The 15715-nt window shown below is 46.0% G+C and overlaps 1 protein-coding gene across 1 annotated transcript in view; it reads right to left on the reverse strand.

Annotated features, from left to right (window-relative positions):
• LOC120846391 (spectrin beta chain, non-erythrocytic 1) overlaps positions 1-15715 on the reverse strand; it is a 289174-nt gene that overhangs the window by 38076 nt on the left and 235383 nt on the right. Inside the window, exons 57-64 of the mRNA XM_040218123.3 lie at positions 14604-14888; positions 12410-12535; positions 10875-11005; positions 8261-8447; positions 7597-7797; positions 4642-4737; positions 3846-3980; positions 2423-2605 (exon numbers count right to left, since the gene is read on the reverse strand). Of these exons, the coding sequence (XP_040074057.1) occupies positions 2423-2605; positions 3846-3980; positions 4642-4737; positions 7597-7797; positions 8261-8447; positions 10875-11005; positions 12410-12535; positions 14604-14888 (1344 nt within the window). The remainder of the gene's footprint in view (positions 1-2422; positions 2606-3845; positions 3981-4641; positions 4738-7596; positions 7798-8260; positions 8448-10874; positions 11006-12409; positions 12536-14603; positions 14889-15715) is intronic.

Below are 15715 nucleotides of genomic sequence, written 5' to 3' on the forward strand. Positions count from 1 at the left end.
ATGAGACGCGGTTCACGGGCTATGATGAGCTCATCTGGGCATGGCATGCCGTTATCCGAGAGCATGCGAACTGCTGTAGAAAACGTGAAAATTATACGCTGAGAATACACAAAAACTCGAAGCCTTTTTTGCTTTCCGAAAGCACGGCATCTGTTAGGAGAGGCACGCAGTTGCATGCCTCGCCACAAGATGGCGCCACGGCGGCATCGCGAGGACGCCTTCCGCGAGACTCGAGAGAGGGCGCGCGGGATGCGCGGCGGTGCGGGGGACATCGGCGGACGAACAGGGAGCGGGGGACGGACAAAAGACGGCGAGCGGAGCGCGCGGGGCTGCCGCGAGTGCTCGGGAATAAAGGAGTTCCGGTTATGAGAATGCCTTTGCTCTGAAACCGTAAGTGAGCTAGCGCGGAAGCTCGCTGGGCCCTGACAAGGGGGGGCTCGTCCTCTGAACCCGAACTACCCTGTTAGACCAACGGCAAGTCCTGCGAGGCAGTTTTACGTCCTCATCTCGCCAGCGCGCCGACATGAGCACGAACAACGTGGTCAGCGAACTGCTGGCCCAGACGGACGGCAGTGCCATGGACCGGGAGCTATTGTCTTCGTGTGTGCGTGACGTGCTCCTGAACACACCGTTACAACAGGACACCGAGGCGTGCACGCAGGAGCCGACGCCTTGGAAGTGCGGTAACATCCAGTTGCCGAAATTCATCGGCTATGAGGACAAATTGCGAGTCATGAAATCCAATCTTCTAAAGTACTATTGTTTAATGGGAAGTCTGTTGGGGCCGTGCCAAACCGCCATCGAATGCAAGACGTCGCATAAACTGGGGATGCATAACTGGGGTTTTGAAGTGGGTTGAGGATGTGGAGGTGGGTTGAGAATGTGGACTCCAAAGGTTAACACGTTCAAAAGTATAGATATTTTGTTTTTCTGCTCGAATCGAAGCGAGGTTTTAGGTTTAAGTCAAAGACTTAGTGACTGTACCATATTTTCCTAACTATAGACCTTTCCAGCGGCAGTCTCGAACGAAGCGATTTATAGCGCGCGTCCCTGGTTATGAGAGTGTACATCAGTGTTACCCGACTGCGCTGAGCTGTGGAGTTTCTCGTCAGTGGGCTGGGGCAGCCTGCGTAGGCGCAATTTCGGACGCTGGTAACGACTGAATCGCCGCGTTTTCTTTTTTATTTTGTGTTCTGTGGAGAACATAATTTATAGAGGTATTTAAGAAAGCAGTGCTCTATTTTTGGAAACAAATACAAAGAAATGAAAGCTGTTTTGGTGAGTCCGAGCGCGACAGAAGAAATGCAACTGGAATGTTTGTTTAATTTTATGTTCATCGTTTAACGGCACCGTACACTCAGCCTTGTCAATCTATATAGGTCAAAATATTTGACCACACAGGATATCCGAACTGCATGGATATTCCCCGCCCACAACATGAAATTCAATGAGTCCCATCAATCGAACAACATATATTGCACATACCCCATGGTGCCGCGTTATCCGAACAGGATTGAAGAATGGTCTCAAATAACACAGCATATCCAATATACAGTGTCGACGATAGTTACTTCACGACAATCGGACGGAATCCAGCGTGTTTTGAGGAACATGTAGAAGAGAGCAGCTTTTTTGCACAGCTTCAAAGCAAATGAACGAACGTGTCTATCTCGTCCCCACACCCCGGCCCGACCCTATCAGCTATTTTTCGCGAAAACCCGGAACACAGCCGGGAAGGCCTTTTGGAGATTATCTCAACGGAAATAATCCTCCAAGAACGTCGAACTGCCTGCGTCGCGGGCTGCTTGAAGTTCGCTCTCTTCGTTCGTTTCCTGCGAAGGCCGAGGAGGCTACGAGCCTTGGTATTATCTGGTTCTCACAGTGGAAGATAACATACAAAGGGTAAGCATCCTAAACAGGCGAATAAAGTAAAAACTTCCAAGAAAAGCCGGCGAACTCCGAATGCCAAATGCAGGTGGGGAGTCACGCTGACCGGGTTTCCACAGCTCAGGCGGGTGCCAGAAATTTCTGGCTGATAGGGGTCGCTCTCTTCGAAAAATGGCGGCGGCCAAAGCGCTCTTTTTGCAAAGGTCTATAGTCTATAGTCTACAGACTATACATGTCAAGAATTTTAAATTTTACATTGTGTGGACTATCTGTGGGTGCACGGACTGTACGAGGACGTTTTTCTAGATCGTTCGTTACGACGGAATACAAGAAATTTTTGAAATGACAGAGTATGTTAACAATGTTTTTTGTATGATACAAGTTTCTTTATAAGCCAATAAAGAATGCTCCAGGTGTAGACTATCTGAAAAAAAACTTTTTAGCCAAAATTTCCCCCTTTGGACTATACACTGGATGTGGACTATAGCGCAGAAAAAGAATGGCGGGGTTCACTGGGGAAAAAAAGAGGACTCACTTCGACCCGCTCAAGGTCGTTGCCGTAGTCCTCGGAGCCTGCGATGGCCGTCTGCACCTGGATCCAGTGCTGCACCTCGTCCGTCTCCCTCAGGAACGCGTAGAACTTGGCGCTCTCAGCAAGCTTGTAGCGACGCTCGGCAATGTGCTTCTTCAATGCCACATAGATTTCTTGCAGCTCCCTCTGTGGGAAAAGACACGCCAAAGTGGGGAAATATGTGTCTCCCGCGAGCAACCCTGTTCAACACCAAACGAGGAACGGAACTACCGACAATTGTGTAGAACAGGAGTTTTCAAACTCGTTTACCTTACGTAACGTCCGTTTGCTTCGGATGACAGCCGAGGATACAGTGTCTGCTTTGGCACTGCCACATTTAAAGGGCTACTCCACCGATTTTTTCATTGTCTCCGATTTGCTAGAAATTTTGCTAAACTAACCAACAAACATCGCGAAAATAGTATCCCAAATATTAGGTCAAAATATTGTTTTTTCGCGAAGTTATTGAATTTACAGTTTTGGTCCTCACCGTGTTTTTCAAGCTCGAAGTCTCTACTGGCAACAGTGAAAAAGTGACGTCAGTGGAAGGCAGGGGTTCACTCTTTGGGCTGTAGATTTTGTTTTAAACTGATTCGAAGCAGTTTCATGGTGTCAAATGAATGCTTGGGAAGCTCGCTGCAGTACCCGCGCTCCAGCACGGAGCAAATGATCGGCATATTCTATTTTTTGGCTGCTTGCTCGACTGGCAAGCCTGCCTGCCACTGACGTCAGGGCCCTGAAAAGCGCGCGTATATTTGAATGTTCGTTTTTGCATCATTTTCATTTGCCGATTTCGCAATAACTATTATGAATTTCGCGATTCTGAATAGCATACCGGAGAGAGTAAAGGCCGGGGAGTCAGAAAATATAGTTAGTTGAGGTAGCTCAAAAAATCGGTGGAGTACCCCTTTAAGTGGTACAAAGGCCCACGGACCTCGTATGCTGTTTTTGCTTTGCTCTTTTTTGTTTTGTTTTTTTGCTGTCCTATTTTATATGGTTTTTTTTTTTTTTTTTTTTGTTAGATATATTGTACAACCCTCCATTTTCGCGGCCCAATTTTTCGTGAATCGGCCACACACGTGCTCTTAAATATTGCGAATTTTTCAATTCCCGAAATTCGCAAAAATAAAGGGCTCGCGAACATGAAGGGTTTTACAGTACTTTTTTTATCGATAAAGAATTTTTTTTTTTTTTTACGCGTCTAATTTTCTTTTTTTTTTTTAGTTTTTTATAAATTATCATTGTCATACGCGCTGCTGAGATTACAGCCACAAGCGCGCGAGCAGCGGCGCCCGCGGTTTTTACCACTGCGTTTTAACAAGGCTTTACTCTATTAGGCGGTTCTCGGATACTCCATCATTGCCCGTCATTCAATTGCAGCTCCCACCATTTTCTCGTCAATGTTTCCGCTGTCGAAGTGGCCTCTGTCCACCAGCTGCTTGCTTTGCTTCATCAGGCGGGAGATGTTGGTGCTGAAGCCTTCCACGTCCCGATCGATTCCATCCAGCTTCTTGGCAAGAGCCTGCCAACAGAGCGGTTGATTACACTCGACATAAAAAGCCATTACTGGTTTTTCCACAGAAGATGATTCCGACATTTTCATTTAACAATCATGTTCGGTAAAACCCCTAATAAATATGTCGAACCGTCACGCACTAGTTTTTTCAGGAAAAATCTTTGCTATCTTAGTATGTTGAACATACTAAGATGTTCAACATATTAGCATGTCAAATGCCTGTGCCACTGCTATAGGTATAGTAATTCAACTTTGCTTCACTACAACCACAATTTTGTAGAATTCACCGAAGAGAGGTTTCACTCTGGCTAAGAACAATAAATGAAATTATATCCAAGTACTGCACGCTCAAAAAAAAAGTTTTATTCTCAACCAAAGCCTCTTGGGAAAGTTGAAATGTTTGTACACTCTGAGATCCTCTGCAAACATCTGAATGGAGGCAATTTTCTGCAATTTGTAAGCCAATGAAACTGTGCAGACAGCAATAATTTTGTTAAATTCTTTATCCCCAACTTCCTTTCATGTCCAAAGTATGCAACCATTACCCAATGTTTCAGCCTTTACCTCTAGTAGACGTAAGCTTCAGGCTTTTACTTCCCTTCATGCGGAAAAAGAGTGTGAGCAGCACAAAGGTGCGAACAGCACTGGGCCCCAGTGAGATGCTCACCAGCACAGAGTCTTCGTCTTTTCCGAGATCCGAACTGGTCACCAGAGGCAGCTTCTCCTTCATCCACGCCTCTGCCTCTGTGGCCTCGCTGTAAAACTGGGTTCAAGAGAGACCAACCGTGAGGATGTACATAAATCTCAAAATGCAAACAAGCCCCTCCATAAATATTCTATCAACACTTAAATGCAAACAGGCCCCTCTGTAAATATTCTACCACCACTTTCTTGGTGGCCCTCGAGAAAAATAGAAGCCCCATGATTTCAGATACTACTACAAAATTAAAATAAAGCGGTACTCTCCTTTCGATGTGCCAGCTGAACAAACATCACACAGACACAAAAAACACCATTCACACTGCTGGACATGCAGCTGTTTAATGTTCCTCTTTTTCTCTTTTCGAATAATTAATATTTTATTTTTATTTTTTATCGCATAATTCATTTCCTTTTTTTTTTTTCTTTAAGCCACTTCCGATTTCTGCTTTTTTTGGGATAAGGCGGTTGCACAATCTTCTTTCTTTTATCCTTGCCCGGACGCCGTGGCTCCCCCCGCAAGAACGCTTCCTCCATGTGGTGCAGTGCACCTGAAGGGGCACTGACCCATACCTTCCCCTTGTCCTTGATGGCTAGGACTTCTAGCAATTTACGCGTGAGTTGGTTTCTGTTTGTTCCCACAATGTCAACTTCATGTAGTCTTGCTTCATATTATTCGCACGTTTGGAAGTGAGCTGCTAGGTGTCCTGCTGCTGTTAAGGTTCTTAAAGATGCGGCATGTTTTCTTGTTCTATCATTTATGCAGCGTCCTGTTTGGCCTATATAACATTTCCCGCACGTCATGGGAATCTTATAGATGACCTTTTTTGACATTGGCCATACTTTATCTCGTGTGCTATGTCGAATTGTTTTTTGTGTGTATTTTGTACCTTGTTGACATTGCCACACATGGAATATGCTTCATCGGCGCGGAACATACGTGTACCCCTTGCCAACTTGCTATCTTCTTTAGCCTGTGGGTGATGCCATGAAGATATGGTGCTACCACTATGGGGCTTCGAGGCTTCTCTTTTGTTTGTTGTATGTTTCCCGGACCACACTTCAAATTCTTGCAGATCTTTTCGCAGACTGACATAAAAAGCGCGTTCGGATAGCCAGCTTCCAGTAACGGCTGAACCCTTTCAATTGGGCGGCGGCTCGCGACACCCAGATGAAGCTTTTCATTTCAAAATTAACTCCGATTAAATTCGAAATGAATTAAGAATGACGAAGAACTTTCTATCGCGACGTCGCAGCAACTGTGGCCATCTAGCGGGCACTACACGAGACTTGCACGCGCATGCTTGTTACACAAATACCGTATATAAAGAGGACTGTCAAAGCTGTGGCGTAGCTCCAAGGTAACGCGCCCGCTTCACAAGCGGCGGACCCGGGATTGAATCCTAAGGGCGGCGGGCAATCTTTTTCGAGTATTTAGCAATATCGACGACGGAGTCCCTACACCCTATTAATATGACTACGACATCAACGACTACAATGGATTTCATGTTCACTGGTGGAAAGAGCCTTTAACAGCTATTGCTGTAGAAAGAATTACAATTTAGTTTCTCTCGATTAGCAGGAGCTACAAAAATGAACACACAGCACAAACCCTGTCTGTTCACAACAGGATTTGTGTTTCTTGCAGTCTCACTCTCTTTGCAGCTCCTTCTCCAGGCTATGAGGAGCACATGTTCGTCTGATTTTTATGCAGGGGTTGTTGCCGACGTCAGACCGCCGAGCTCCGACTGGTTCTGAATGAAGGATAGTGGGTAGACTTCAAGGCAGCTTGCTTTGAGCTCTACCTTCTGTCCTTGAATTAGAGCTAATCAGAGCTCGGTGTATTTCTGATGTCAATACAACCCCTGCTCAAGAAAAAGACGACTTGCTCTCCGCATAGGAGGTGGAGCTTTATCGTCGGCTGATGAACGAGATAGTGAACACTGCAGCTCTGATCAGGCGCTGCTCATATTTCCTGGAATGCAGATACGAATGAAAGTTACCTTTTTTGAACGTTTGCTGGTTCCATTATTGTGGTGATACCTCAAAATCCCAGGCATTATGACAGAATCTCTTCAATATGTTCCTAACTGAAATGTCTTCTCAATATAGACTTCTTCCAAAATCCAAGTGACCCTAGCAGCGAGGTGCCACGCGATGCATCTTGGGTACCGGTTGGCCACAGAAATTTCAGTTCTGAATGGACAATTTAACTTCACAACGTCACGTCACGACTAAATACACTGCTCGCATTTTTAAATATGCGACTTCTCATAAATGTATAAAACTGCAGGCATTGCCAAACGAGGCAGAAAAATTGCTGGGGCACTCTTATTCCGGTTCCCAACATGTCGGAGTTTGCACATAGGCAAAAGTAGACTGATGGTAGCCCACCACACAATTGCTCATTGGAGTTTAACATTAATAATTGCATTCTAGTACCAGTGTATCGCGATTGAAATTACATCACTTTGATCCAAAAGAAATTTTTGTTTGCCAGAATCCAAGTTGGCTTTCTGTTACATCGCGTCGAGCAAACAACAAGCCGCGTGGCGTCCGTAGACTTAGTGAGGAGTAGGGGACTGCTGCTCCTCGCGCCAGCACAGCACCCATCTGACACAGTCTCCGTCGAGGCTGATCTCGGCATTCGCAAAAGCTTCATTCCCAATGACTAAACAATCTGAGAGGGATAATATTTGTTACAAGAAAGACTTAGCCGCTTATTTTGCGATTCAAATGCGCTTCAACTGTTCAAACACGTTTCATCTATCGTGGCAGCCCTCCGCCCGCCCCACGAGCTCACCTTCTCCCCCAGGTTTAAACCAAAGAGTGGACGCGCCGTCGAGTTGCTTATGGGCAGTCGCAGACAATCTCACTCTTTGGTGGCCCTGTAGATGTCGTCGCACTTAGAACAGACACTTACGGTGTGCGACTCGAGTGCGTCGAGGAGGCGAAGCCTGCGGACGCTGGCCGCGTCCTTGAGCCGTCCCCAAAAGGTCTGCAGCTCGGCCAGGCGCTGCTCCACCTCGGAGGCCGCAAAGTGTCCGCTGCGCATCATCTGGCGGCCCTTGCTGCCCACCGACGCCACCAGGGGCTCGTGAGCCTGGATCTCCGCCTCCAGGCCCTGTCACATACACACAATGTTGCCTCCTTTCGTTCTTTCCATCTCGTGAAAAGGCTGTCATAAACACTGTGCACAAGATGATTGCGTCAAACGTGACAAAATATTCCATCACTTTTAAAGGCCCATTCAAACAGGAGCATTTGCTTATGTTTTTATTATGTTATGTTACGGGTCGCCGAGAGATCTGTGTTTCGTACGTCGCATGCAAAGCTACCCCTTGTTGCTACGCTTCTTACCAAGGATGGATGTCCGGTGACTGTCCAAGTAAGCAGACGCAAGCTCCCGTAACATGATGCAAAGTAAGCATAACGGTGCTGTGTGAAGGGGCCTTTTAGATAGGTGTTACCTCGCCGTCCTAGTTCCTTTTACCATTGTTGCTAATCTAGAAGGTCCGAGTTCATTCTTGACAGTTAGCGTGTTCTGGATTAAAACTTTTTACAACACAACACACAGAGGGTCCCACCTGGTGTTTCTTCTGCAGGCTCTGGACGGAGGAGAGGCTGGAGCCCAGGTCGGCCGAGCTGGCCAGGGACTCCTTCTCCCGGATCCAGGACATCTCGTCGTCCACGTCTCGCAGGAACTGCTGCAGCTGCAGGGCCTCCTCCAGGTTCTCCCTGCGGATCTGCAGGGGCTCGTGCAGCGACGTGTACCTGCGGGGACGTTACCACCGCGTCACATGGCTCCGACGACAAAACTGACGCACACGTTCCCTCGGCGGCCCTATTACTCGCAAAACTGGTTCTCAGGTGGGTGTCCGAGGAGCCTTTGGGCTCTGGGATGGTGTTTCCAATGTTCGCAAATGCCCTCATTTGGCCGTAGAGCCAAACAAATCTTTCCTAATGTAAAATTGCATTCTTATGGAAGAAAGCTCAAATTTCTAAGCGTCACTTTGAGATCCTCTTCTACCACAGTGGGAGTTGGCCAGCTGTCAAGAACGTCGGGAGGCAACAACGACGAAAGAATTTCACGAGTTCGATCGTGCTGACAAAGACTGATAAGCACAAAATGTGCTTTTCAAGGAACAAGAGAAGAGTGTCTAAACGGTGCCGTCTACCCGAGATTTGCTTCAATTTCTTGCACACGCTGCGAGATGGTGCTACGTGACTGGAAAGGCCGTGAAGCACTTGTCCACATCTGTGTGTTCTTCTATTTGTCCTCGTCTTTTGCCCTACCTTTATTTGCGTAATGTATAACCAACTAGATCGTCGTATGATCTTAGCCACTGACTCATTTACGTGTCGCGCAAATGAACTCTCTCTTGAATGGTCCGTATTACCAACCCCGGATAGCTCAGTCGGCAAAGCACTTGACTCACAATCTCAACTTATTTGGCTCCCTACGGGCGTAACGTTTTTCGGTGTTGGTTCTTCGTTACAACTGGCCGCTACAGCCGGCCAATAAAGCCGGCCGTTGCATCCTAACATTACGGAAGTACGTGGAAATCGACTAATAAAACATCTTCTGCGTTAAAAATAAAACATAAGGTGCAGGAGAGGAGACACTGAGATCTTGCACACACTTCAGAAAGGCTTTGCCAGCTGCCAAAAACTTAAAAGACGACGAGAAAAATATAGAAAAGGTAAAAAAGGAGGATGTAATGACGGTCAAAAACACGGCGACGCATACCATAAAGGCTGAGACTGGAAATCGCTATCCGCTGGGTTCTTCGTAAAATTCAATTCTGCATGTGACAGTTTTATTTTAAGATCAAATTACAGCTGCTAATATTTTATGCCTTACACATATTATACTTCTTTAATGTCCGCATTTCTCCGCCGAACTTGCTTTTAAAATGAGGGGTCAACCCGTTATCGTGACCAAAGAATGCCGAATTGCACCTGATAATAAGCAAACCTTCCGACCCCATAGAGTTGAGAAGAACACGCTGCTCCAGCTGACGGTTTCTCCGAGCACGCTGGCATCAAGCAATGAAGCTTGATGCGATGCACCAATGCAAAGCAGTGAAGCCTCATGCAAGAGTACTGGTGTGAACTGGTGAAGCTCGATGCAAGCAGCGCAACTACTATGACCTGAATGCATGCGGTTCTGGAAGTGGACAACGATGTGACCAGTGCAGTCGACAATTTCCCCGCTAAATTTAGTCGGGAAATATATCCTCTAACTTCCAATAGAAAGTGTCGCTCGTAAAAAAACCTGGTCAAGTGCTATCAGGCTTTCACTGCATTTGACAGAACGTCTAAGCAATGCAATTTTTTTTGTTAAAGTCTGGCAATATTGATAAATGGGCACCGAAGTTGTAAGAGAAACATGTGAGAGAATAGATGTCTTTTTAAAGGCGAAGCTCCTTAGGGTCTAGCCTTGTCCGTCCGGCGTCCCTGCCCACATCAATTGCCATCCCATCTGTCTTCTTAAAAGAAAGAAAAAATGTTGACACAGTCGAGAGGATTTGAACCTGTGCGGGGAGACCCCAATGGATTTCTAGTCCACCGCCTTAACCACTCGGCCACGACTGCGGGACGAGTAGGGGGCTCTCAGATGTGGTATTAACTCAAGAGCTGAGGATGTCATGGATGAAGCGTTGCATATAGCCGCTCAACGTCTATACAGGAGAGGGCGCTGCGGTCAAAAATCACGTTAAACTTTGCCTGCATTGGCTCAACATTTATAGACGAGAGGGCACTGCGGTCAAATGCTCCACTGCGTATATAACCACGATCCATACCACACATTCTCTTTCTGACATGGACCGTTGACTTAAGCGGAGGAGATGCGTTCCCACGGCTTCTAGCGGATCCAAGCTGATCCGCTAGAAGTACCACTGGCTCTGCATTTCACCGATCATAAAGCAGTAATAATGAAGTCAAAATGCAACCCGGAACTCAGCACTATTTATGAGCAATAAAAAAAAATCAGCATCATCAGCACTACGTATGAAAAATAAAATCAGTATCATCAGCACCACGAGAGCTTCGCCCCAATCAACATCATTCACCATGTGGAGATGCGGTCATTTTTTCTTATACACAATACAATTGTATCGGGCTAAAATTTAAAGTATTCAACAACTGCACGGTCCAGGGCTATGAAGCGAGGGCCATGTGGGAAATTTCTGTCACCTTTTGACAATGCTGTCCGCTCTCTCCTGAATCTCGTCCTTGAGGAAATGGTTGTTCTTTTCGAAATTTGCCGTCTGCTCCTTCACCTGCTCCATCATCTCTGCGTGGTTCGTGATGTCCGTCTCAAGCAGCTGGAAAGATCAGAAAAGGATTTGTTCTCATTATGTGTAATGGACTTAGATAATACGAAGCTTGGGCTTGGGTTTGGGCAAGTTGGTTGTACATAGCTAACTCTGCTGCGATGTGAAGTTCTACAGAACACAAGTGTGACCAGAAAGTGAAAGGAAAAGAAGTTACATGGAGACGAGGAGAAACACAATAATACCAGAAAGAGCCAAAGGCAGAGATTGCAAGAACTATAAGAGTGAGCACATACAATAAAATCATCTCTAAAAAGTTGAGTCAATTGACAAATAAAAAGGTTAGACATTTTGATTATGCATCTTCAATCGATTGAAGATGTATAATCAAAATGTCTAACCTTCATTCCAGGTACAGAGCTACTTACAATATGAGAGTACCAAAGTTTTCACAATGAATACAAATTTTTATATTGAATTCATACATGTATATCAAGAAACATAACTTCTTAAGTTGTCAACATTTAAAATTTTTGATATAGTATAATATTTCTGACATCTAGTTTCTATTCAAATCTCAAACAGGAGTATTATTGTTTTACAGCAAACCAGTGATAAAGCTGTAATGTTGGTAGTACAGTCTAAGCTCGTTATAACAGACCTTGATTTTGACCAAGATTTCGGTCTGTTCTAAGAGGAGTATGTTGTATGTAGCTATGAAGTTGAGTCAATGGGGCATAGAGGAAAACCAACCGAACTTCATTAATCGGTATGTTATATCCATATGTCTGTTGTAGCCAGGTCTGTTGTAACGAGCTTAGACTGTATAAGCATTCGGTAATGCAATAATGCAAAGGTGCAAGCGAGCTGGACAAGAATGATGAAAAGGATCCCTAGAGAAGGGGAACAAGGGGGACAAAGGACAATTATTAAAGGACAAACACAAATCTCCAAACATGGCTAGCTGACTAGCGCATGACCGAAAAGATTCGCCTGGTTCAAAGCTTTCTTTTGTTTGTTTGTTTTTTCTTCTTTCTTTTTTTTTGCCTCCGAGCGTGTGAAAGCGCGCCTCCTGGCACGAGTTCTTAGCACTGATGGTGCTACGATGACATTTTGTTATGGGCTATATGTTTTTCCAGAGAACATGTGCAGTGGGCATCAGGTAGTACAAAAACCTTAAGTATAGAGCAGGTTTTTAACGCTGCAGCATAGCTTATTGTGAACAACCCCGCTTCGCATGCAGCGGACCCGGATTCGATTCCTGCGAACTGCGGGCAATCTTTTTTTAAGGATTTGGCAACATTGAAGGCAGACGTCTAACAACGCCAGCTACAACATAAACAATGACAACAGCTACAACTACAACCTACTGCAACTACAACATCAACAACGAACATCATTTCCAGTGGTGGGAAGGACCCATAACAAGTATCACTGTAGAAAGTGCTTCTGTACCTGCTGTTTTTTCAGCAGGTTTTGAACAGATGTGAGATCTTTCCCGTGATCCTCTGACTGGAGCTGCGTCTCAACGTCGTCCATCCACGTCTGCAGGTCGTCCAGCATCCAGTTGAACAGCAGTGCCTGTGGAGAGGCCCTCTGTTGAAGCGGTTCAACCTCTGGTTCACTTTTCTGACAGCTGTGCCAACCTAAACATTCACCTGTGGCCATAACCCACCGCTAAGTACGAATTTCTTTGGGAACACAGTGAGTGCAGGGACATGCCAATGTAAATCATCCCCCCATGAAAATTTAATGACAGATTATTGAAGGTTCAATAATCAATAACCTCAGAATGAAAAATCATCACTGAGAAACAAAACTTACATTCCAGTAGGCTTCAAAGCAATAAAACAAAACCTAATGCAAATCAGCAGAGTAGAGCCCAGGAATAATGACAGAACTATTATTTATAAGGGACGTGGAAATATTCAGAATTTAGAATGGAAATATAAATATGTTTAAACCAGTGTGTCGAACCGAAAAATATACGGGTTCGGTTACGGTTCAGGTAAATTTATTTTGTTCCGGTTCAGTTCCGGTTCGATGAATTCGATCCGCGAACCGGTTCGCGAACCAGTTCGGGGCGCTGAACCAGTTCGGAAATTGTAAATGACAAATTGCAACATCAAAATAAATTACAAATAAAACATCTGAAATCAGCACATACGAAACGGGATACATCGTAGTGTAAGGCTCAGGGATTTCTACCAGGAATGGTTTCTTTATGTGCACTCGAAGGTTACCTCACCGACGTTTATGCATTCGGACTTCATCTAATTGGGTCCGACGCAGTAGCTGTAAAATCCGCGACCTCCTTACAAACCCACTAACAAGTAGAACTCGCTAACTATCCCGCCACCTCGGCGTGTAAGCAATTGAAGGAACAGTGGGGAGAAAATACAGCTTTCCTTATTTGAACTAGCCTTCGGTAACTCAAATTAGACCCTTAAAGAAGTTTTCATTAAACAAGATACGGAATATGAAAAACACTTCACCGAACGCAACGCCAGAAGGACGTAATAGGATAAATGTTAAAATAGAAGAGTTCGCTGTCTCACAAATATGTTAGCTTCTAAGTGCCTATACGAAACCGGATGCATCATGGTGCTGGCTTTCGTCAGCGGCCGCCACTCGCACAAAACTAACTACACCGCACACTATATTACCTGGACGTCTAAAGGATGCAGCGTTTTTCAAGATTCATGGATGCAGCGTTTATATTCCTAAGACTGAGTGGAGAAGAAAAATATGTAAGCGAGGTGTGTGTCAGTTGACGGCACTTAAAAAACAAATGGCATTGATAGCACATCCATTGTCAACAGCGCGTGGCCGAACCATTTTGACATGAGCCGGTAACCATTATTTTTTTTCCGGTTCAGTTCCGGTTCGGGTTCATCGCGATAACAATATAACGGTTCAGGTTCGGGTTCAGTTCCGGAAAAAATACCGGTTCAGTTCCGGTTTTCGGTTCGGTTCCGTTCCAGTTCGACACCCTGGTTTAAACGAGACTCGAATCGCTGCTGCTCCGTTTCTTGTTAGGTAACCACCCCCATCTCCGACTAAAGGTCAAAATACACTGTGGGTACCAAATAAACAAACATAATTACAACCTATCAATTAAAGTAATGCAAAGCGACACCAATGACATAATATTGACCCAGACTGCAGTAAGAATTACAGTAAAATACTGAACAGGTGCCCATCCTAAAGTTAGAGATAATTGCAAAAAAATTACAATAGGGCTCATTCGACATCAGGAAAAAAAAAAGGGGGCACACGGTGGGGTCGGCCCTCGTTCAACCCTACAGAATAGTATGCAAGCAGTGGAGGAATCTGGCAGAACTCTTAATTTCTAAAGCACCCGCACCGCTTTCCTCGAGCCTGCTTCTCATCGATGCTCTCGCATCGAGCATCACCGCCTTGCACTGGCGCATGCATGTGAAGCATGGTCACTTTGCACCGGCTTCCTGGAAAAGCAGCAGACATGGAGGAGTACCTCCATTAGCCCTGCGGGCCGAAAAGTTAGCCGGGGTGCTCGACACATCCCTCGCTTCTCTTTCGATTGTTTCCAAAGATTGGGGTGGGCACTCGCCGCGACACGAGAGCACGTTCAGTATTTTACGGCCAACCCGGGAAGTTTGAGCCCAACCTGATAGGAGTCCTGCAGGCGCTCCTTCTTGAGCCGTGTCTGCTCCAGCAGCTGCGCCCAGAGCTTCTCGGTAGACTCGAGGCGTGTCGCGATCTGCGGGGCTGCGTAGTGGTCCCCCTGCAGCAGGCGCTGGCCCTCCTCGGCCACGGCCTCCACGCGGCCCCGGTTGGCCTGCACCTCCGCCTCGAAGGCCGCGTGCTTCTTGGTCTTGCTCGGCAGGTTCACGGGGTCTCGGTAGTTCTCGTCGCACGCCACCTGCAGCTTCTCGTTCAGCCACGCCTCGACCTGCACAGAGGGCTCAGGTTAGGCCCCACTGTGGGCAATGCAAACCTCTATCTTCCTGGACGGCACGCTGGACCGGTGTCGGTCCAAGCTGCACGTGAGGGAAGTTAGAGAAGCGAGAAGAATGAAGCGTAGGCGAGGCGACGTGTTGTTGCCTGCGTGGCCGACTTGGTGTTGCATGTGGCTCGCGCGCAAAGCTGCAAAGTTCAAACCGCGCCAAAGGGTCTTCGTTTTACCTTTGACGCCCTTCTAGAATGTTTTAGAGTAGAATCTCGGAACATACCATGTGTTCCTGTTCAGAAACTTCTAGACAACATTACATACGTATAAAAGAAGTCGCGACTGGCAACATCGGAGTGGAAATAAATTTCACGAGTGGTGCTTCCAGTCTTATCTCGGGCCTCCCGAGAGCATTATCAGCTCTCAAGCTTTCCAGGATTGTACATCATTTTTAGCGCGGTCCTTAGAAGTATGTAACACCGAGTTTCTACAGTACTCAAATCAGTATTTCAATGTCTCAAATAGTGTAACCAGCTTTATTTCGGCGGTCTAAATATTTTGAGAATTTTCTGAAGTGTGAAGTGTGTGTTTTGGGAATATCGCACAGGCATAAAATTTTTCAATTGGCAGTAGTACACAATGCATTAGTTACCCCCCCCCCCCCCCGAGGGGGTAATATATTCGCGCGATAATTTTGTGCAATATTTTTAGACCCCGAAAATTAGGCAATGGCGAAAACTAAGTCATTTACGGTACTCACACGTGTCAAAATTTAGTGTATCAGCCGGAGCCATAAACTCCATTCTCACTGGGTTGTGCCTTCCTTTGGC

The sequence above is a fragment of the Ixodes scapularis genome, unplaced genomic scaffold, assembly GCF_016920785.2.
Source record: "Ixodes scapularis isolate PalLabHiFi unplaced genomic scaffold, ASM1692078v2 PGA_scaffold10__122_contigs__length_95168666, whole genome shotgun sequence".
NCBI lineage: Eukaryota > Metazoa > Arthropoda > Arachnida > Ixodida > Ixodidae > Ixodes > Ixodes scapularis.